The following is a 24361-nucleotide window of genomic DNA, read 5'->3' as shown; positions in this document are numbered from 1 at the left end:
AAAGAGGCACAGGCTGTTTTTACTCTAGTGTTTTTGTTTATTAAAAGAATTGTAGTGGGATCAAATAGCAGAACATTATTTTACAGCTCAACATGTAAACACAATTTTCTGTTTTTTAAAAAGAAGGGAAAATACATAAAAAAATTGTAGATAAATAACTAGATAAATGGAGTTAAAAAGATGTGTTTTATATATATATATATATATAATAGCATTAAAATAATTGAGCATTAAATAATTTAAATAAAATACAGAGACTAAGACAAACAGACCACTCCTTAGATATACTTGTGTTTTTTGTAAGCGTTGTTGGTGCCATACTAACATTAGAAATTATGTGTGTGTGTGTGTGTGTGTGTGTGTGTGTGTGTGTGTGTGTGTGTGTGTGTGTGTGTGTGTGTGTGTGTGTGTGTGTGTGTGTGTGTGTGTGTGTGTGTGTGTGTGTGTGTGTGTGTGTGTGTGTGTGTGTGTGTGTGTGTGTGTGTGAGCAGGATTCTCTGACGGTGGTGGTGGAAGACCTGCGGCTGTGCTCAGTCAAACCGTGTGAAGACATCGAGAGAAGGTTCTGCTTCGAGGTCGTCTCCCCCACCAAGTAAGACACCACTACTGGATGGATTAACACATGGTTTCATTCAGACATTCAAACACTTCACTAGGGTGAATTTTAATACATTTGGTGATCCCTTTGCTTTTCAGCAAAAGGTGTGTTTAGTGGAAAGTAGCAAAAGGGTTCATGTATGATTTTAAAATCTTAAAGAAAAAAAAGAAAAAAAAGAAAAAAAAAAATTATATTACAGTAATGTTACACTGATACAGATACTGATGATTTTCTGCACTTCATACATCTTATTTCAGTAGAGAAACAAACACATTTTCTGATCATATTCATATAAGTTATATTTTATTTAAGTCTAAAACATTATAATTAATGCGTAACTTGATCGTTTTACAAGTCAAATAAAGTATATCACGGTTGAAGTTGTTTCATTGTCATCCCAGGTCAATTCACCATATAGAATATGAATCTGTAAAACGTATATGAAGATACAGAAGAAATATTCAAGCAGCAAAAAAACATTCCTCTTAACATGCATTGTTAAGTTGAGCGTGTCACAGTACATTATGCAGATATATGTACAGAAGACGCCTATAGATTCGGTAACAGCACTTTTCCTGTGTGTTTTAACAGGAGCTGTATGCTTCAGGCTGAGTCTGAGAAACTAAGACTGTCGTGGATTCAGGCGGTTCAGGCCAGCATCGCTTCGGCTTACAGAGAGAGCCCAGACAACTTCTACATAGAGGTAAGGCACAGGGCTGGGGCTAATATGTTTTATAGCTTGTTTATGAGATTGTATTATATCGTGCAATGTTGGAAAGGTAATGTACCTGAGGGTAATAATTTGTGAACATTAACTTTATTAGAGTATTTTCCTTTTTATGCTTCTTATACTTCTACATTTCAAAGGGAAATCATTTTCTTTTTTACTCCCCTTCACAAATAGTTTACCAAATATGCTGCATGCTGCAAGACAGATGAGAAGAGTGATACTGTTCTTTACTCTCATAAATATAAAGCTACTCCAAGTGGACAGTTTGCTTAGCTTAGCATAAAGAGTGGAAACTGGGGGAAACGGCTAGCTTGGCTCCTCCTACCACCAAGTCTAAAGCTCACTCATTGACATGTTATTAGTCTGTAGAAAAACCTTGTGTATGAACCTTGTGGTTAAACTGTAGAAAATAGCATTTTCATAACACAGAATATGACTTTTAATATAGGATTTTGTGATCTTAATTAATGGCTGTTTAATTTGTGTGTATTTAATATCTAGCACCTGGACAGAACGGCCTCTCCGTCCACCAGCAGTATAGATTCAGCCAGCGAGCCGAGGGAGCGTGTGGCGCGAGGTGAGACCATCCTGCAGCGCATCCTGTGTCTGCCTGGGAACCAGATCTGTTGTGACTGTGGACAGGCCGAGCCGCGCTGGGCCTCCATCAACCTGGGCATACTGCTCTGTATAGAGTGCTCCGGCATACACAGGTACACACCAGGAAACACATGAGTATTTCAGATTCATCAAAAGAAAATGTACTATCTGTATACTATATACACTTTTAAGGTGTTTCTTGTATTAGTGCTATAGTAGAGGACGTTCATTTTCTGAAACTTTAAAGGCTACTTTATTCCTCCGCATTTATTTGGCGGCTTGAGTTATTTTGTAGATAAATATCTCACAATCTGCACACTCAAATAATAAGTCTTGTTTTTTTTTAAACAACTCAAGAAATATGTGCCATCGGGATGAGATTATATCAAGGGGAAATACATCAGTCAATTTACAGGTCTACAGGAGTGATACTGTATAAAAAAAACACAAGCAAAATATATATATATATATATACAGTATCTGTGTGGCAGAAGCTTCTTCCAACACGGCGCCATGTGCTGTTGTGGTACTGGCATCACAGACAGGAAGTAGAGCCAGCCGTCTGTTACCTTGGCCCGCACACACACACACACACACACACACACACACACACACACACACACACACACACACACACACACACACACACACACACACACACACACACACACACACACACACACACACACACACACACACACACACACACACACACACACACACACACACACACACACACACACACACACACACACACACACACACACACACACACACTAAAACACCGCCATGAGGATTATAGTGCCTAGTGCGTTTAATATTGGATCAGGCTTTGACTAAGAGTGAGGGGAAGTGAGAAACGCTGCTACCCACACACACACACACACAGACACACACACACACACACACACACACACACACACACACACACACACACACACACAGCGAACAAGCCATTGATCGGTTTAATTGAGTGTCAAATGCTGGTGAATCTGACATACATTAGGACATTGAATGAAAGTGTCATGCTGCATCAGTTACATCACACTGTTGCATCATAGTTTTGAATGAATCCCCCATGGGAGAAAAATGATTCCCCCTGGACTTTTGTTTCTATTATTTTTCTATTTGCATATATTACTGCTTGTGTAATCGTGTGTTTGTTTGTGTGTGTGTGTGTGTGTGTGTGTGTGTGTGTGTGTGTGTGTGTGTGTGTGTGTGTGTGTGTGTGTGTGTGTGTGTGTGTGTGTGTGTGTGTGTGTGTGTGTGTGTGTGTGTGTGTGTGTGTGTGTGTGTGTGTGTGTGTGTGTGTGTGTGTGTGTGTGTTTCAAACTGTTGAATATTCATGATCCCTCTCACAGTGAGATCAGACAACGCTTGTTACAAAACATGGAGACGAGTAGGAGAGACACAGTATCGCTGTTGCCTAGTTACCAGACAGCTTCATCTGGGGAACTTGGTGATTTGCATAACATTAGAAAAAAGGATCTGCTTCACCCATTTCTCTCTGGATAGATCCTTCCTCTTCCCTATCAAACGAATGTGTTCTTATTTCATTGTGTTGGCTGTCATCTGTTGCCCCACAGTCAAACTCCTTCAATTTCACCTCAAAATAGTTTGACTACACAAAGACGGGACATTTTCAAGCTTTTCTCTTTTTTTTGACCAACATGGCGTACTCTACTTTACAGGTTTCTGAGGAAATTGTCTAAACTATAGGCAAATGTTAAGCAAAAAATAAAAAGTCAAAAAGGTGTCATGAAGTTCAATTCAGTATTGTTATATAGTCAAGGAAATGCTTCCATATCCGTACTAGCGAACTCTATTAGCTAGAGGTCAAAGCAGGATTTTTTCAAGCTATTTTAACACTTTTATATGTGTTTTTTGTTGTTGCAGGAGTTTGGGAGTTCAATGTTCGAAGGTTCGCTCCCTCACGCTGGACTCATGGGAACCAGAGTTATTAAAGGTACAGTGTGAAGGAGAACTAGAATGTGGCAGTCATGCATTAGAAGAATTATTTGACACTTTGGGGAAGCTAAAGCCAGGAGACAGTTAGCTTAGCTTAGCATGCAGGCTTTGAACTAAATGAAACAGTAAATGGGAAAGTAGGGTAAGAATTCAAGAAAGAAAAAATAGAATTGACCAATGGAATCAATATATTAACAAATGACCAAATACAACACCAATCAATTTAGGATTAGACTGAGCTTTAGAGGTGCTGATAGGCTGATATTTTCCTTAACCTAAGTTCAGGGTCCACTGATGATACTAAGTCTACCACCTTTCCGGCTTTAAGCTTTTGTATTCATCAGACAGATACGAGTGTAATAACACTGTCTCCAGACACAAACAACCACACATAAGCATATTTACCTTTACCTATCTCCTCTTTGCTTTGTAGTTAATGTGTGAGCTCGGAAACAGCGTCATCAACCACATCTATGAAGGCTCATACAAAGAACAAGGCCTGAAGAAACCACTACCGTCCAGTTCAAGGTAAGAAATCATTAGAATAACAATAAAAACTATTTTGAATGGTTGGTTGAAAAATTACATTAAAAAAATATATAAATATTATCTTGTTCATAATTTAATTTAGCGTAATTCCAACAAGTTACTTTTGAGCATTACATATTGTTGCATGGTACCTTTTTTTTCTAAAGGCAAGAAAAGGAGACTTGGATCAAATCTAAATACGTTGAGAAGAAGTTCCTGAAGAAGCTTGGCTCCTTGGAGATCCTGATCAACGGAGAGAGGAAGTCAGAGCGGAGATGGAGCGTGAAGAAGTGTCGCAGGCACAACAGCGCCACCACCGTGCCCAAGACGAGGAGGAGATACAGGCAGGACGCAGGCAGCATCTCACCATCCACACTGTCCGCTGGTACTTAAACCCATCTCCTTGGTTTAGTTTATTTCACATGCGTACTATACAAAAACATGTAGTGCTAAAATATTTAAGTACATGTGTGGGTAGCGGCAGAAACTTGTACAGGCGTTTATAGAAACCACAACCAAAAAAACATTTAGAATATAAAACACACACAAGCACACACACACACACACTCTCTGCCTCAGCTTATTAGTGATTTATTTAATTTGTTTATTTTTCTTTTATTTTTAATCTGGGTTTAAACTTTTAGCCTTTTAAACCTCAATTTGTGTGATCGAGTTGGGGGTTCTTTGAAAATCCCTGGATGTTAATTCCCAATATTTGATGTTTTTTTAATGAAAAATGTCTTGTAAACATTTTGCTTCCAATTCACACAAATGATGGTTAGTAGAGACAAAATTAGACACGAGATATGATCCAAATACCTTCAGAACAGCTCTAACCTGCTCGTATCGTCAAATTCTTAGTAATTTATTCTAGATGAATGCATACTAAGCGCTGTGATTTGAATGAAATGTTCTTACATGAGAGGCACAAACTGGGTCCAGGTCGATATAATGGCCGACAAATTGTAGTCCATTACATTAGACAAATACTTATTCTTCCTCTGTTTTTACCCTTTTCCTTTCTCCCATGTTTGTCTCACAGCTGCTGCTAAATTCAGAAGAGACTCCCTGTTCTGTCCCGATGAGCTGGACTCTCTCTTCTCCTACTTTGACACGGGAAACGGGCCTCGAAGTGAGTCACTCTCTATTTTGACCGTCTCTTTAAAAAAAAAAGACAGTGGCAATGTTTTTCAATGTTCTAAGGTCTTAAATATATCATCAAGACACTTTGGCCGTTAAAAATGGTTGTATAGGAGAAAGATACATGTTGTACATTTTGGAAGCCATGAATCTTAAAAATTTACCAGAATATGTTTTTGCCTGACGTTGTTTCGCCTTAACTGAAGATTCTCACCCATGGATTGTGAATCAGATGCTTGAGTCTTGCCTGTTTAGGTTACTTAAATCTTGTTAGAACAACACACAGAGAGAGAGAGAGACACACAGAGAGAGAGAGAGAGACACACAGAGAGAGAGAGAGAGAGAGAGAGAGAGAGAGAGAGAGAGAGAGAGAGAGAGAGAGAGAGAGACAGCTGTAACTAATGTGTCCTTGTTGTCGTGGCGTCTCCCGGTCCGGCAGGCCTGAGCAGTGACAGCGGGTTGGGCGGCAGCACAGACGGCAGCACAGACATCCTGGTCTTTGGCTCGGTGGTGGACAGCGTCACAGAGGGTGAGTGAGTCCACTGCGATGTCCGACAGATGGTCCCTCTTTATTAAGTACACACTAGCTACAGTCGATATACTGTGTATATATATGTTTATTACACCGCACTGATAAATGCTGATTGGTCAAACACAGCATTCTACGGTCCGTTATTTCTCGATAATTCCTCGGTATTCACTGTTGCCATGGAAGCTGTTCCGACCATAGCGACACCCATTTTTTCCCCGTAAGAAATAAAAACATTTCTAAATAAATATAACCAAACTTAAAAAAAAACTTTTGCTTAATCAATTTATTGAAGCAAGATGCACATTGGAGTCCTGTATATTTCTCGAGACTGACCCGTTTGCAATAGGCCTACATACACTATTATCCCTTTCACGTATACATTTGGTGTACGTTATATTTCCGTAACATGAGTTTTTCTCTGCCTGTGTTCAGAGTGTGAGGTGTCAGAGGACTCTAGTGGTGAAGCAGAGCTGGAGGCGGAGCCAGAGACGTCAGACCCAGAAGACCTGAGGGAGCTTCACCCCGGGGTGCTGCTCTACAAAGCCTCTAAAGCCAGAAACCTGCCCGTCATGGCCGAAGCCCTGGCCCACGGAGGAGACGTTAACATGGTCAACGATGAGGACGAAGGGAAGACGCCACTCATACAGGCTGTGATGGGGGTGAGTGGAAAAATGACTCCAATTATTACAGGCAGCAGCATACCTGTGGATCTAAGTCAGAGTTTTTGTAATAGAACAAAAATAGATAAAAGGTATTTGTCATGTCTTAAATTCACGAGTGTCAGTTGTTTAGAAGCAGTTGTTTAGACATCTTTGTCAAGTCTGTGAAAATCTGCTGTATGATGTCATAGTGATGTCATCAGTGGGATCTCGGGGTGGGCAGTTAGAATGCAAATGTTTAACAGAAAGCCGGTGATACAAACTATTCAAAAGCATGGAGTTTGTAGTCTATTGGTATTTAACTTTCAGAGAGGCTGAAAGATGCTATTGAGTTGCATTGTGGGAAATGTAGGATTAATTTTTTTTTGTAGCTTGAACCATACCAGAAATTGGAAACTACAAAATGAGGATATGTACAGCAATATCGTGTTGTCAGCTCCAAACTAACTGGTGTTGTTACTATATTCCAGGGTTCGTTGATCGCCTGTGAGTTCCTGCTGCAAAACGCTGCTGACGTCAACCAAAGAGACTCCAGAGGGAGATGTCCCCTGCATCACGCTACATATCTGGGACACACGGGGTGAGTCAGGGAGGCAGAAAGGAGCTGTTTACACCGTGCTGTCATCACTTTCAAAATGTTTTTCTTATCCTAAACCCTTTGTCACCAGCCAGTTTTCCATCTAAATATATGTCCTCCAACTTGTTTTTGCTGTGATTAATCTCCATGTATCTGGTGTTTTCAGGCAGGTGTGTTTGTTCCTGAAGAGAGGAGCTACTCAGCATGACGGAGACGAGGACGGCCAGGACCCTCTGAGTATAGCCGTGCAGCAAGCCAACGCTGACATCGTCACACTGTATGTGCATTTATGAAAACACTTTCCATTACATTTTTATTTCACTCCTCCAGCCTTTGTGAATTTAAAATTTGTGTCCGCCTTTCTTCTTCAGACTACGTTTGGCCAGGATGAACGAGGAGATGCGGGAGTCGGAGGGGCCCTTTGGACAGCCAGGTCAATACCCAATCACCAGCCCCACTGAGCAGCAGTATAAGAGATGCATTCAGGAGTTTATCTGTATCACTATAGCCGAGTGCTAGAATCAAGTCCAGTCAGGTTCAAACACAGTGCAGGGGGTGCCAGTAATCACACATGACTGACTGAGAGAGAGATACACTTGTTTTCTCTATTAGGGACTTTTCACCACCACATTAATATCTTCTCTACATCAGATATATCAAAATAATTCTAGTGTCCGTCCCCCCCCCCCAGACTGTAGTAAACAGCTGTCATCCCCCTCGCTCAGGATCACACAACCACTCAGTATTAACCTCTTTTTAATGATGTCAGATTTGACCAACTAACCTTTTTTCACATCAGTTCAATCCATAGCGAAGTAGACAAATCACTGCCATGGAAGGGTTTAACCACTTCTTAAAAAAAATGTTTTACATTGGGACTGTTGTCATGCAATCAATAGTCCTTTGATAAAGTCATCAGCAGTGTATAGGGGAACAATTTCACCCTTTTTATTGAGAGGTTTAAGAGGGAACAGGGTACCTTGTGTAGCACAGAATGATGCCAAAACGGTCAGGTACAAAGTGGTTCAGCCAAATCACTCACCTGTTTCGAGGTCAATAATATTTCAGTTCTTGTACTTTAGGGGTAATAATGAGGCTGCGATAACTGTGACTGAGCGTGAAATGATCTTAGGAGAAGAATCATTTCTCGGTTTTGATCGAGAGATTGATCAGGTGAAGCTTTTCATTTGAATCAAAAGCAAATTATGCACTTTTTCTTACCAACAGTGATTTTAAATTTAGTTTTTAAGCTCTTAATGTCGTTCTGACTTCATTTTTAATATTTTATTTTTTTCTGAATAGTTTGAACGTTTTTTTCTTTTTTTCCTTTATTTATGACCAAGCGTCCTGAGCAATAGTGCAATGATTATTTCGGTACGGAAAACCTGTATTTTTTTGTATGACGTTTGAACTACAATGCAGATGGTATTTTTTTAAGCTGGATATATTTTGTTAGATATTATTTTGCTGAGCACTCACTCACGTAGTGCCAGTGTTATATTCTCATTATGAGAAAGAGAGCCAGTCCTTCGTAGTTTCATGATATAAAATCACTTGGGAGTAATTCCGCAGTGAATGATTGGACAATTTTGATAAAATCACACACTAAGCTAACATGTGATACAGTATTTGTATGTTAAAACGTTTGTTTATGGTAATGTAATGTATCACGATATTAGATCTTTGTTTATAGTGCATGGGTGGATGTTGCCCAGTTCTTCCTACTCCCGGTTGCTTTTGTTTACTTCTGTGCCCGGTGTATGTGAAATATATTTGACATTTGGTATCGTTAAATGATGTTGATATCCGTATTATATACTGCCAAATCATGACAACTCAGTGCATGGAATGACATTCATGACAGCAAAACAGACCGACCACACCCCTATCCCACTGTCTTCCATAGGCTGGATTATGTTAGTGCAAAAAAAAAAGCTTGATGACAATGAACATGGAAGCATGAACGCTGTCCCATTTTTTTTATATGAATTTAAAATTAAAATTAAAAAATATTTATTTAAAAAAAAGAAAAAAATCGGAAATATTATTTTAAATTAAAATAAAAAATTATTTTAAAGGACAAGACAGTGACGAAAGGAGCGGCTCACAAATTGTCTCCTTTCCCTTCAGCACTTTGAAAAAACACAGTATCCAGCCTTCCCCTTACTTTGTGCAGTATTAGTGTGGTCGCTGTGGGAGCCACACACCATCTTTACTAAGAGGAAGTGGTCATTTTAATAGACTAATGATGTCATCATCATATGACCAAACAATGATTTGCATCACGCCATTGAAAGATTATGTGTTGTACAGTACGACGTGTCTACAGTGTACCAGTCAGTAACAAGTTGACTGTTTGTGTATATAAACTAAAAACTATTAACACTTTAACTGCCTGCTTCTAACATGCAATTTTGAACTTTTCTTGTATTTTTCTGTCTATGACTGTTAACTGTTCAATTTCTTTGAATATTGTTGGAGAGCTATGTCTCTGAATAAACAGTACCTGTGCATACTAACACTTCTGCGACTGCTACTAATGTTTTTTTTTGTCTAATAAATGGAAGATGTGACTAAAACTTAACCCTCTCCCTCTGCGTTGTTGCTTCATTTCTAATCCTTTTGACAAGCTTTTACTACATTTATTATTAACAAACTTCTAACATGAACTAATCTTGTTTATGATTTTAACAGCATGAGATTGTAACATGTTTATTGTGTAAACTAGAATATGAGCCAAGAGTTTGAATATGCATGAGTTTTTTTTACGCTTTATTTATTTATTTTTTCAAAGAACACACACACACAACTGAAAAAGTGAACGAAAACAAAAGACAAAACGAACAACATGAGGAGAGTTTAACATTCAAGTTTCAAATGAGCATTTTCTCCACTGAAGTCAAAGAACAATTATAACTTATAGCATTTACAAGGAGTAGGTCTATATCAATTATGAAAGATGGCGGCAGGTATAGAAAATGTTTCCAGTGTCTACGATCAAAACTCTTGTGTAGTAATCCAACTGCTATTTGAATAGCTTCTGATTGATAAATAACAGAATATAACGTAGCTGCAGTCATACTTAATGGAACCAGTGAATCCTTAGCAAAGTACAAATAGGCTACTTCAATTTTGTTCTGTAGCCTACATGTTGTCGAGTAATGTAATGTAATAAAGTAGGGGGATACAGAAGCCATATCTACTTTAAATGTTGCACTCAGTGATCTTTCTTTCTCTCACACACACACACACACACACACACACACACACACACACACACACACACACACACACACACACACACACACACACACACACACAGGGAAAGCCAGGAATGTCCATTCCCCCTTTTTTCTAATTAGCCAAGCCTGGGAGCTCTCATGGGGCACAAAAGAGTTCAACTAGCTTTTGTCGTCATGCCGGCATTTTCAGCAGTTACCATGGCCACAAGAAAAGTAAAAGCTCAGAATTAGGAGGGAAGCTTCATGGTGCCTCAGCCTGTTTTGGGCTTTCAGTTCATGAGGCCTTCTCTTAAAACTTTTTCCACTCATTGATTCTATTCATAAAAAGATGTTTTGACCTTGAAAGCTATAGTGCGTAGCTTTGTCATATGAATGTTGGTTGCATTCAAGCCATTGCCAAATGACACATTAAGCCTATCAGTTCCACACAACTCTGTATTCCTCATTATGGCAGCGTTTACAAACTGCTCTTGCCCCTTGACACTGGTGCAGGAGCTCAGAAAAAATCCCAAGAAATGTTTTAGTTGTTTAGATGTTTTGTTGATTCCACTTCTAAGATAAAACCTGGACATAGGCCTACATTAGAAAAATTTAAATCCATGCATGATCACAGAAGGCTTACCCCATGTAGATATGTCACTGTAACAGTGTTGGGGGACAACAACAGAAGTTACGCGCTATAGCTTTAAGTGTCAGGCAAATCAGGCCTTAGTTAATGTGATCAAAGTAGCATCATTTTCATCACCATTGTTTTTATTTATTGAATATTGTTTTGTCTTAAACAGGAGACGCCACATACGTTGACATCTTCCGAGAGTTTTCCCACATGGCGTCACACAACCCGGAGAAGCTGAAGCGAAGGAGTGTGCACTTCAGGCACTCCTTCAGATAGTCCGGTCCGCCCCCAAGTGTCTGCACAGAAACAACAACCGTATACTTGAAAAGTGCAATAGCCACTTTCTTTATGTTACACCAGTTCAAAATTTCAAGTCATCCTGTACAGAGCTTGAAACTTTAACCACTTATAGATTTAAAAAAAAGGACATTATTTTCATCATCAAATGAAATTTTTCAAATCTGTTGTATTCAAAGTTACACTTTTACATGTATTATATAGTGGATGATGACCATAGTGGTTTTGTGATGCTGTTATTCAGTGTTCAGAGTCTTTGTGTTGTTCTTAGATCAAACTTTTATTTTGAAATTATTTGAGGATCGGCTGGTCTCTTCCTTTTTTTTAAATGCATATAGAAAAAATATAGCTTTTGTACAATGTAAGATGGAACTGAAAATGCCAAGCACTTGTTTTGAATATTATTGTTGTTGTCTGAATTTTTTTGTATGAAATATTTTGTTTGCTGCGAGAATTTATTTTTAAATTCTGATCGACATGTTTGGACTCAATGAAGGAATTTCATCAATACTTTACATAGCCTAGAAAATACATATTTCCTGTGTTTGTAATGCATGCATTTACTCCTGTTATATTTCAAATTTAAACTTGAATTCAGCTGTGTGTCAAGTTATCATCTACAATCCAACATCCTGAAGTCCTAGTGTTATTTCATGATATTTTGTATTTTTTTCTAGTATTTTTTTTTTGCATGGACTTTGCTGGTCTAGTCTTTGCAATATTTTGTTTAAATAAACTTCACAGTACCACTATGAAATGCAGTGCTTATGTCACTGTTATACATGCTGTAGAAGCAAAACAAATGTCTAATATATGTGAATGAAGAGGAATGCTGATGAAAAATTGTTGGAATGAAATAAAGGTTGTCTGTGTTTACACGCATGCGCAGTGTCTCGATTGAGTTTTGAGTCACCTGTTTTGGACATCACATTTCTGTAGCTGAAACAACAGCGCCCTCTTGTGTTGGAATTTGAGATTGTGCTTTAAAATGATTACACTGGTTGATATTACGTTTTGAGTTAGATAATGAAGAGAAGACTATGTATGATAAACTTGCTAGATAAATTACTGAACAACCCACCGTAAGGAGATGTTTTTTGGCCATGTTGAATGTGGTGTTATTACTGTATCCATTTAGTATTTAGAACTAGGCCTACTGATATTGCTGTACTCCTACATGAGAAGCAATTTGGAAAATATATTTCTCGACATTTGAAATAGGTTAAAACTGTTTTATTAAATTAATGCTAAAGGGCAATGCAAGGGAAGTCCATGTAGGCTATAGGCCTAGCACGAAACAAGGTATTTCTTGTGCTTAGGGACATAAAAAAGAATAAAACATAAAGACATTAATATTCCAATTGCAGTTAAGAAAGGCTAAAAACAAAAAGCGAAAACTGGCAGTCAAAATTGTTAAAACATTAAATTAAATTGAATTTAAAAGACAATAAAAACTCAAATAAAAAATAAATAAAAAAGTAGGCCTACAACATTAGTGTATTCAACGCTATTTTACACGTGTAGGTAACATTACATGTAAGTACTCCTATAAACTACAAAATAAAGGTTTAGTGTTGAAGTGATGGAAACATGCAAACAGACGATCTCTGGCTGCAGCTGGATACTATTGCCATCCCTGCAGTCTACGGAGAACGGACGCAGGTGACGTCTCTCGGTCGGTCTCTTGCGTCACGTCGCGAGGACACAGGAAGTACTGCGATCAGACGGGGTCCACGGTGATGGATTGATGGAGCCCTTTGGAGGCGACAACCCAAATTATGAAGCTAACACACACTGACATGATGCACATTTTGCTCCCTTGTCACGCGATGTGACTGCGGATTTGGACTCAGCTAGCTGTCGTTGGCTGTTAGCTTTAGCCCCTTTCGGTCCATCCTGCAGCGGTGGGCTCCGGTGGGTGTGCACGGGGACGACCAGCTCAGCTGATCCGCTGCAGCATCACACATAGCCCGGCCATCGGCCACCACGGTGTGTTGTGCTGTTCACTCATCAAATACAGGTAGGCCTAAGCGTCACTCATGCAAGGAATTACATACACGCATGAAGGAACCAAAACCTAAAACCCTGACCCTGATATAGTGATCCAGGTGGGACAAAGCAGGTAGACAGACAGTGCACCTCTACGTGTGTCATGTTGCGTTATCTGATAATATAGCAAGTAGCCTACATACTGTGTTAATTCATCTATAACATGATGAGTGTTTGTAAAGATAATACATTATGCCACTATTTTTTTTTATAATCATTCATCTGCATCTATTCTCTGGCTCCAGCTTCAACAGTGTGAGGTTCACTGTTTATTTATATGTGTCATGTCATGTCATTGTAAACGGAATTATAATTTGGGGAATCATTGGTAGGACCTATAACACACTAAAAAGACACGTATTAATAGCTCTGTGTCTATTTGTGACAGGTGTATTTTCAATATTTTCTGATGGACCGATGAATGATAATAACAAAGTCGTAAAAGAATATTGCAACAAAGCGTTTTGTGAAAACTTGTCATTGAGTAAAATGATGTCACAATGGAGAGTTGAATGCTTGAAAGTTTACCTAAACAACGTGGTTTGACTACATCCATTTCATATAGATATTGTCTGCTGCTTGCTTCATCATCATTTATGACAAACTCTTTATCGGAACTCTTGAAAAGCAACTTTGAGTTTCTAAAAAAAGCACTATATAAATACATTATATTATTATTAATCTCCCCTCTGCCCACTTCTTGTCTCTGGACTTCCATACATCCTTTTAATACTTTCTACTAATCTTTATCCTCATATTCACAGACATGGCTTCCCAGGTCTTCTCCTCTCCCTCCGTCTCTTCCAGTGCTTACTCCCGCTCCAAGAGGCTCAAAGTGGAGAACCCTTCTGCCTGGGACGGGCCCCAGCAGGGGGACAATGACAGTAACAACAACCCTTACTACCAGCAGCAACAACAGAGCCCCACACAGGGAGCGGCACCATCCACCTCCACATCAAGCTCCAACTTCAACCCAGTCAACAGCCACCCCACCCAGGCTCACCCTACACCCACAGCAGGGTCCCGGGAACAGACAGTGGTGCGGGCAGCGGACAGCACAGGCAGCCTACGAGGGCCCCCGTCTTCAAATTCATCATCAACCTCCTCTACCTTAAACCGCCGCGTGAAAGATGCTGAGTCGACATCCCAACCGTGCGATCTCTACCACAAGAAGTAAAGTATCAATGAGCACTTTAATTAATGAATGAACACTTTATCCCAAATGTTTACTTTTGATGTTTTGATTTGGTAATTTTTATAAATACTTTTGTATTCACTCTTGGCAAATATTAAAAAAAAAAATAAAAATACAATTTTATCTTGCCCAGTCCTTGAATGCACCTGCATTTTCGTTATATGTTATGTGGCAATAAAGAATCCTATCCAATCTTATCTACAGCCTGAAGCGGAAGAGTGAAGAAGTGGACAGCAGCGATAGTGTCCAGATACTTGAGGAGCTTTCAGCCCCTGTGGTCCCAAACCGCGCAGGTAATTGGTCATTTATTTATGTTTTTGTTAAATAATAATAATAATTTTATTGTCAGTACTTTTAAAAAAAAAATGTATTGTTCTTTTTTTTATGCTGTGTCTTGTTGTGCTTTGTTATATTTTGGTTGGTTTTCATTTGTTTTTCTTGCCTAATTGTTAGGCTTTGTATGTGTCAAATCTAAATGGAGTACTGTACTTTGACATCACCTTGGTGTAACATACTGTAAAAAAAATTAAAAATGTAAAAAAAAAGGCTGTTCAAAAAATAAAAATAAAAAAAGTAGAAAAAAAAAGTAGAATTTTTTTATAAATAACTAAAGACAAAATTTGAATGTATCCTCCACAGCTAACGGAGGGGGAACCACCACGGCTCAGTCTATAGCACATTCCACCTCCACAGCAAAGAGCAGCACGTCCCACAGTGAGGGCGACTACCAGCTGGTGCAGCACGAGATCCTGTGTTCTCTGTCCAACAGCTACGAGGTGCTGGAGTTCCTGGGCCGCGGAACCTTCGGACAGGTGGCCAAGTGCTGGAAGAGGGGCACCAACGAGATAGTGGCCATCAAGATCCTCAAGAACCATCCATCTTATGCTCGACAAGGGCAGATTGAGGTGAGTGTGTGTTGTGTTGAAAAGAATAGAACAAATTCCAAATTGGGGGTGGGACAGAGTTGTTCTAATTTTTTTAATCTTTAGATTCTCAGATATTAAAAAGGAAAAAAAAAAAGAATTGTCAATATGTTGATAATGTCAAAATAACAAAAACTAAAAGGTGTAAGCAAAAAAAAAATCGAAAAAATTACGGGATCCTCTGTAACATAAAGTAAATAGATAATAGATAGGACGATAAAATATTATAAATAATAAAATAATATAATATAATAAATACATGTTTTATAAATATAAATATAAAATAAAAATTATGCCGATCGAAAAAATTCAGAATTTACAATCATGTTTTTTTAATCTCTTTCTCCCTTTTTAGGTGAGCATCCTCAGCAGACTGAGCACAGAGAACGCCGACGAGTTTAACTTTGTGCGCTCGTACGAGTGTTTCCAGCACAAGAACCACACGTGCCTGGTGTTTGAGATGTTGGAGCAGAACCTTTATGACTTCTTAAAGCACAGCAAGTTCAGCCCTCTGCTGCTCAAATGCATCCGGCCCGTCCTACAGCAGGTTGCCACTGCGCTGATGAAGCTCAAGAGCCTGGGCCTGATCCACGCAGACCTGAAGCCTGAGAACATCATGTTAGTGGACCCTCTGAGGCAGCCCTACAGGGTCAAAGTCATCGATTTCGGCTCCGCAAGCCACGTGTCCAAAGCAGTCTGCTCCACCTACCTGCAGTCACGATACTACAGGTGAGTGGGTTAAAGGTGGAGTCAGTGATTCTGGAGAATGTTTGTTGACTAAATCACTTTTTGTCAAAATCAGTGAATATCTCCTCACAAATATCTCTCCGGTGACTATACTGTGTGTTCGCTGAAGAGAAATCCAATGTTAAAACACAGCCTAGGCTCTGTAAACGGATATTAACACCGGAAATGTTTACAGCGAACACAGATAGTCACTGCTTTTGACTAAAATACATTTTGACAACAAACATTAAACAGAATGGCTAACTCAATATTTAAGGGATTGGGATGGACAGTTAATTGTGTTATGTATTGTATTATGTAAATGACCTGCTCTGATCTCGTAATTTTGATCACTTTTATCTGTCTGCAGAGCTCCGGAGATCATTCTGGGCCTTCCGTTCTGTGAAGCGATCGACATGTGGTCTCTGGGTTGTGTCATTGCTGAGCTGTTCCTGGGCTGGCCTCTTTATCCAGGGGCCTCAGAGTATGATCAGGTCAGCTCCAGTATGCTTATATACTCTATATATGTTCTATAATGTGCTTTCTTAATGGGAAATGTTAATAATAATCCATTGTCTCTTTCAGATCCGTTACATTTCTCAGACCCAGGGCCTTCCAGCAGAATACCTGCTGAGTGCTGGAACTAAGACCAGCCGCTTCTTCAACAGAGGGCCCGACTCCAGCTACCCGCTATGGAGACTCAAAGTGAGTGTTACGTGTGGGGTTGTTTTGTGTGTTTTCTTGGTTTGTTCTTTTCCCTTGACACACCTATGACAGAGCTTGACTATTCTCTCGTCACAATGTAGAATATTTTTATTTGCCACAAGAGAATGCAAAAAGTGTTTACAAAATTACTTAATCAAAACATCAATAAAATAAGCACAATAAGTTCAATGTTTAGGTGATACATTGAAGTCTTAGGCTCAATCCCAATTCACCCCTTAGCCCTACCCCTCCGAATTGTGCGTTCACGTGAAAGGGTAGGGGTGTCCCAATACCCTCTGGCATCGAGGGGTAGGGCCGAGGGGTAGGGCCAAGGGATAGGGGTGAAAATGAGAAATGGGATTGGCCCTTACTGTGGTTGTCTTTCTGCAGACGCCCTCGGAGCACGAGGCGGAGATGGGCATCAAGTCAAAGGAGGCCAGGAAATACATCTTCAACTGTCTGGATGATATGATGCAGGTGAGGAAGGAGCCCTTTGGTTTCACATCCTGCAGCTGTGTGTTAAATATTTTCTGTCTGCGTCAGTTGGCTCTGCATACAGCGCCTTCATTGTTAAAGATGTAGTGTGCAAAGGGAGATGGCCTTTTTCATGACAGACTTGGTAGAAATGGAATATAATATTCAAATGTATGTTTTAATTAGTGTATACTCGCTTAAAAATTAAACTTTTTTTTTTACCTTAGAATAAGCCTTACATAAGAGTAGGGCACGCCACCATGTTGCACTGCAATGTTTCTACAGTAGAACAGAATGGACAAATCTAACTACCATACGTATTTTATATGAAGTGGCTAAATGCACCTGTTTGAAGACAAATAAGAAGCACTATAGCATTCATAGCTAAATACATCTTCCCCTCATCACTTGATATTGTGGAAAGACTTGAGGCAGTGGTGGATAATGCCCTCTTTAGTAACTAGTTCCTTTTCCTTGAAGGCCACCGTAGCTTCTGTGAATGGGAGGGGTAGACACGAAACATTGCAACCTAGAACTTTCACCACTATATACTTAACTACACACAGCACCTTTAACAGACATTTTGATGTGATGACATTTGGCTCTAGCAGTAGGCTTTCACACTTTGCACTCACTTTAATTTGCATCCTTCCCGTCCCTCTCTAGGTGAACATGACGAGCCTGGAGGGGACGGACATCTTGGCGGAGAAAGCCGACCGGCGGGAGTTCATCGACCTGCTGAAGAAGATGCTGACGCTGGACGCAGACAAACGCATCACGCCCATGAAGACTCTCAACCATCCCTTTGTTACCATGACGCACCTGCTGCACTTCCCTCACAGCTCACAGTAAGACAACTAGTTCAAAGTTCAAATAGAGGATCAGCAAAAGTGTTGGGTTTTATTTTGGCCGTGATAAATTAAGAAATAAATTAAATATTTTTGTTAGATAAAAAAAAAAATAGTTTGGAAATAAAATTTCAGTCCGACATTGTAAATAAGAACTGTTTCTTAATGACTTGTGTGTATAAATAATAAAGCAATTGTGGTGGCTGTTTTCTTCAAGGTTTCCATCAATGTTACCCCGTTTGACAATTATTTTCAATTTGTTTCATAGCGTGAAGTCCTGCTTCCAGAATATGGACATTTGCAAACGCAGATGCAGCGCCTTTGAGAACGGGAAGAATCTGTTTGCCAGCAACAACACCCCGAGTGCAGCCACCAACCTCACTGTCACCTTCAGTAGCCAACTCAACCAGCACAATCAGGTGGGATAATCATCTCTAAGCTGTCTCCACACTATTTTATTCATCATAATATCAATTTTATCATATAATGCAGGTTTTATTAGTAGCTTTGTTAAGTGATAATTGAGTAAAGTGATCATGCCCACCCACCATGCTAAAATGTGCACTTAAGCCATACATATGCTAATTTGTACACATATAATCAGAATCACAATGTAACAAAAAAAAGTGTGTGTGAGTGCCTATAGTGTAACCTGGTTGTCTGTGATATTTTTCCGTGTTTTCTTTTCAGATGTCCTCTACAGGAGGCCAGTCCCTGTCCCTCAGTAGTAACGTCCCCTTGTTGAACTACCAGCCAGGCCTGTACCAGCAGGCCACTATCAACATCCCAGGTCTGACCCAACAGGGGGTTCCACTGCAGACCAGACCCACACAGCTCTGTACACAGACCGAGCCCTTCCAACAAACACTCATCGTTTGCCCACCCACCATCCAGGGTGAGAACGCAACATGTTAGTGTCATGACTCATGTACTATGAAAGTTTAGTTGATGTGTTTGGAAGTTTTTATACAGTTAAAGATAAAGTTTAAAGTTTAGATATACATACAGTTGCAAACAGACATGTTTAAGTGAAATAAGACTAGTATGAAAAAAGACATGGTGGTATGGAACCAAAATAGACAAAGATCGCAAAATGACCAGTGCTTGAAAAAAACATTCTCCTCTTTTACTTTACTTTGTCATGCGTTAACACTTACCTTGTCAAATCTGACCAACCAGCAACAAAGAAAAGCAACCTTTTTAAAGATATGTTGCTTCTGTGCAGCTTATTTCATTATCCCTATACATATCTTATTTTCTACATTAATTGTTTATTTTCGACATTTATAATTGATTTGACATAATATATCCTGCCTCCATTGTTTTACTCTAGGTCTTCAAACCTCCAATAAGCCGTCTGGTTATCCAGTGAGGATGGAGAACTCAGTCCCCTTGGTTCCTCAGAACCAGTCGTCTCAGTCTCTGCACATCCAGCCCGGCATGCTGACACAGGTATGATCCTCTACTACACAACCACTGGGGCTCAGTTATTGTACATGGACATCTCATTTTCCATTTTATGTACCACTACTAGAGTCGAATGTGTACTATGTATGTATGACTTTTTTTTGTCATAATTCCAAAAGCATTTTTTCGTCGCCGCTCTCTTCACAACTGAGTATCCCTGTTCTGATGTTGTCACTAACTCAAACTCTTAATGCAGATAAAAGCCTATCTCTCCTTTAGGCTTCAGTAGGATATGAAAAAGATCTGTTCCCAATGTGTCCTCTCAGTCTGTTTTAAATGCCTTTAGATCAGAATCTGAGTGAATTATTTTAGTTTTTTCTGTCTCTCTTTAAGCTTGGTTCTGTATGAACTGCTTCCTGAGTCTATTGTAAGTGTACTTTTTTAAAATGTATTCATGTGTGTGTGTGTGTGCATACAGCAGGGCTGGCCAGCAGGCACACAGCAGATCCTCATCCCCTCCACATGGCAGCAGATGCCGGGCATGGCCCTCCACAGCGCTGGGCAGGCTGTGGTGCCTGAATCACCCATGGGAGCACCGGTCTCTGACAGCCAACAAGCTGCTGGCTGGAGGTGAGTGTCATCTCAACGGGACTCTGTATCTTCATGCTGCGTGTAAAGCTGGAGTCAGTGATTCTGGAGAATGATTGTTGTCAAAATCTGTTGCAAGCTATGGTGGCCCCTCTAAACTATTTGTCTACAGAACGGTTTACAAAGCCTACGCTGTGTATTAACAGCAGAGTTGTTTTTAACACACACACACACACACACACACACACACACACACACACACACAGCACGGACATGTGGCGGATTGTGAGGATATATTCAATGATTTTGACAACAAGTGTTCTCCAGAATCGCTGACTCCACCTTTAAAAGCACACTTTTAAGTAATTCTTCCTGTTTTTCCAAAGGGGTCGTCATGGTAGCCAGTATGATGGAGTGGGACAGCAGGATTCTGTTGTGGGTCGTCATGCCAACTCCCAAAACCACAACACACGATCCCAGCAAGGCAAGAGGTCAAAGGCTCGACACGCAGAGAGCAGAGCCAGGTACCCTGTCAGACTGATGTACATTCACATTATCTATGTGTGGGTGGATAAATGGGAGGGAGGAGAGGGGGGGGGGGGAGACAGGTCGTCCATACATTTTCGTGTTGGTGCTTTGATCCAAAATATTTCCTGTCAACTTTCATACATAATGTTAATTTATTTGATATTCAATGTGCCTGCATAATATTTTATCTGGAAATTGAATTTTTTTTTAAACTCTTGTATAGTATAATATAGTACAGAAAACCACCATTATCTGCCATCAGATTACCTGTATTGTCCCAATCTGACTAACAATACTGTAACAGATTTTTGCAATTTTGCATCATCATACAGTAATAAAGCATACAGTATTTGTCCCCTCAGGCCTGTGTCGTCGGTGCATTCAGCCACCACTGTCGTCCACAACACTTCTGCCTTTGCCGGTGACCAGTCTCAGCCAATCGTGATCTCGGACACGCCCAGTCCTGCCGTCAGCATCATCACCATTCACAGCGACTCAGAGGACGACGACGACAGGAAGTTACCCGCTACCTGGTGAGGTCATTTCCTGTTGGTAGATTTAAACTTAAACACTTTTTTTTTTGCCCAATTCTTTTTTTATTGGTTGTCTACGTAACACAATCATACAGAATGAAATACAGATATAGTTAAGTAAATAGTAGTTAAGATACTCTATAACCGCATCACTCACTTTTGCTCCAATAGAGCCACATCCCCGTAACAGTAACACTGTACTGTTCAACAAACAATAGTTTTCAGGAATCACAGGTTAATGTACACATGAAAAAAAAAACAATTACATTTTTTTTAATTACACCAAAATAAATAGGCTACAAATGATAAGAAAAAAAGGGTCAGCAACACTAAACTCCAAAATTATTGTCATCTAACATTTCCACATAGGTCAAAAAAGGCTTCCATATAGCCTAATATTTCTAAGTACACCTTGTACTGTAGAATAGCACCTTTTCACACTAATGATGTGAACACTAGATGATGCATGATATCTTGAATCCACATCTTGATATTCTTGCATACTATTTTCAGCTGACATTTTAAATGTACTCCTCCAATTCTCTCTCTCTCTCTCTTTCAGTTCTGGAACCAGCCAGAGGACCAATGTGATCAGCTGTGTGACGGTGCATGACTCCCATGACTCTGACTCATCCACCAGCAGCCCCCTGAGCCCAAAGACCTCCCAGCCCAACAGCAAGACTCTGGCCGTCATCGTGCCCTCTGTCAAGAGCCAGCCGGGGGACAGCACAACAACACACAAAGCTACAGCAGCTCCAGGTCCGCAAGGAGACTCATGGATTTAATTATTATTGATCTGGTCGTAAAGGTGGAGTCAGTGATTCTGGAGAATGCTTGATGTCAAAATCAGTTTTTTATCAAAATCAGTGAATATCTCCTCACGATCTGCTACTTGTCTAAGCTCTGATAATAGGCATGTTGTTAGCTATGGTGGGACCCTTTGTTGACACACCCGTTTACAGAGCCTAGGCATTGTACACTGGATTATTTTCAGCGTGCACACAGTACGGACAGGTAGCGGATCATGAGGAGATATTTACTGATTTCGACAAAAATAGTTTTTTGAAAACAAGCATTCTCCATCGTTAAGTCATATTCATTGAATAACACATTATACTTTATTGTTATCAATATCTTCTAAGTGCTCACGGTATTCTGTCTGGTTTTGCAGCAGTAGATCAAGCCCCCAGTGGATCTGGAAAGTCCAAGAAGGGTTCCGCTCAGCAGTCCAGTCGGCCCGGAGACAACAACACTGACCGCCATCAACGGGCTGCATCCAGCAGGTCTCAGCCTCTCAACCTCAGTCAGGTAACAGCTGACGTAGCTATTTTCCTTTTTTTGTTTGTTTGTTTATTTATTTGTGTATTTGTAACATGTTAAGATTATAAATAAAAATCCAAACAAATCATATTTTTTTAATTATTTAAATTCTAAACTATAAAGAAGGAAAGAAGACAAATTATATTAATAAAAACATTGAAATTGATAGCATAAATCAAATTGGTTTACATAACAGAAAGGAGACGTTTTATTTTGAAAGGTTTTCTCTTTGATCAAATGTGTCGGTAACACACCTATTCCGTTAAAACCATTAACAAATAGATATTCATTATTTCTGCCATGTGTTTATATTAGTCATACTTTCTCTGTTGTTCCAGGTACAGCAGTCCGTGATGTCATCGTCCCAGGACCAATCAGGAAGCAGTAGCAGCAGCAGTAGTTCCCTTAAGCGTCAGCAGCCTACATTCCCCCCTCCGGTCCCTTCCCACTCATCCTACCGGCTTCAGGAGAACGTCCTCTTCGGCTCCACTCCCAACCTGTACGCCTACCCAGCCTCCGCGGCCCTGGCCCAGGCCGTGGACCAGATGCAGGGAGGGGGCACGTCTCGCCACGTCAGGCCCACCGGAGCTTACCCTTCCCTGGCTCTGCTACAGAAGAACGGGGGCCTGGTTCTAGGGTCGGCCCCAGGACAATACGGCAACCAAAACCAACAACAGCAACAGCAGCAGCAGCAGCCGCCGCCAATGGGAGGGCAAGCTTTCCACAACGCTAGTGCTACTTACCAGCGAAAACTCAACCAGTTTCCCTACCTGTAAAGACTGAAGCCGGATTGGGATAGAAGCGTTTTGACCAAAAGAGGATTGAGACCACAGAGGAGCACAATGAGCCCATCACAGGGCCACTGTGATTAAGGCTACCAAACTACATCTTTAACTTTTCCTTATACTGTCCAGTCATTTTATTTTTTAAGAAGTCTCTCTTTGATTATTTTGGATGAAATAATCACTGAATGTATTTATATTTTAATCATGGTATTTAAAAAAAAAAGTAAGTTTATTTTAACTTTGCCATAACATCATGTTGACCTCGACAAACAGTGCAGCCTATCTAAACAATGACAGTTTTTTACTGAATTGGCTCTGTACTCTAAGTACATTTTATTTTGAAATCAAGCTTTAATTTAAGGGTGTTTTTTACATGAAACAAGCAACAACTGTAGCTTTTTCTTGTAATGCATATTATCTCTTAATTTAGGGCCAACAAACAAATGGAGCTGAACATCATGCTACTACTTCAAGATGGCAGAGTTAATTGGATTTTTTAACTAAGTAAAAAATCCCTAAGTATTTTATTTTATGAAAGTGTGTTGAGGAGAAACTCAAATATGACTTACTATAATGCTGCTCTCTACTAAAAGTGTTATTCTTTAGTGTCAGAATCATCAAATAATTGCTTTAAACATTTAAATAATCCCCTTCCTTATTTAGATGTCTTTTCTTATTTTGAACCATCTCGTCAGCACGGCGATATGAATTTGATGTTTAATTTATGAATGTACTGTGTGTGTGTGTGTGTGTATGTTTTATCTGTATTATGAAACAAAATAATGGAGAACACAAG

At 39.8% G+C, this 24361-nt stretch overlaps 2 protein-coding genes across 2 annotated transcripts in view; both read left to right on the top strand.

The window, feature by feature from the left end:
• The window catches only part of LOC307252995 (arf-GAP with coiled-coil, ANK repeat and PH domain-containing protein 3-like), a 67291-nt gene extending 54951 nt beyond the window's left edge, over positions 1-12340 (top strand). Inside the window, exons 13-25 of the mRNA XM_080030821.1 lie at positions 492-592; positions 1190-1301; positions 1830-2038; positions 3822-3891; positions 4327-4421; positions 4589-4806; positions 5464-5553; positions 6001-6090; positions 6526-6752; positions 7223-7332; positions 7496-7606; positions 7701-7762; positions 11357-12340. Of these exons, the coding sequence (XP_079886947.1) occupies positions 492-592; positions 1190-1301; positions 1830-2038; positions 3822-3891; positions 4327-4421; positions 4589-4806; positions 5464-5553; positions 6001-6090; positions 6526-6752; positions 7223-7332; positions 7496-7606; positions 7701-7762; positions 11357-11463 (1602 nt within the window). The 3' untranslated portion in view covers positions 11464-12340. The remainder of the gene's footprint in view (positions 1-491; positions 593-1189; positions 1302-1829; positions 2039-3821; positions 3892-4326; positions 4422-4588; positions 4807-5463; positions 5554-6000; positions 6091-6525; positions 6753-7222; positions 7333-7495; positions 7607-7700; positions 7763-11356) is intronic.
• A 1959-nt stretch (positions 12341-14299) lies between these two features.
• On the top strand, positions 14300-23556 carry hipk1a (homeodomain interacting protein kinase 1a; the record flags this gene model as incomplete). Its single annotated transcript, XM_080031400.1, has 17 exons — positions 14300-14706; positions 14933-15021; positions 15368-15633; positions 16007-16380; positions 16748-16871; positions 16963-17082; positions 17473-17559; positions 18223-18404; positions 18673-18823; positions 19095-19299; positions 19738-19856; positions 20290-20441; positions 20786-20923; positions 21290-21460; positions 22023-22219; positions 22638-22768; positions 23119-23556. The coding sequence occupies 17 exons, from the start codon at positions 14300-14302 to the stop codon at positions 23554-23556; spliced, it is 3351 nt and encodes a 1116-aa protein (XP_079887526.1).
• Positions 23557-24361: the final 805 nt, after the last annotated feature.

The sequence above is a fragment of the Ammodytes marinus genome, assembly GCF_949987685.1.
Source record: "Ammodytes marinus genome assembly, chromosome: 7".
Lineage (NCBI taxonomy): Eukaryota > Metazoa > Chordata > Actinopteri > Uranoscopiformes > Ammodytidae > Ammodytes > Ammodytes marinus.
Note: the sequence above shows the minus strand (reverse complement) of the source record. Positions and strands in the feature narration are given on the sequence as shown.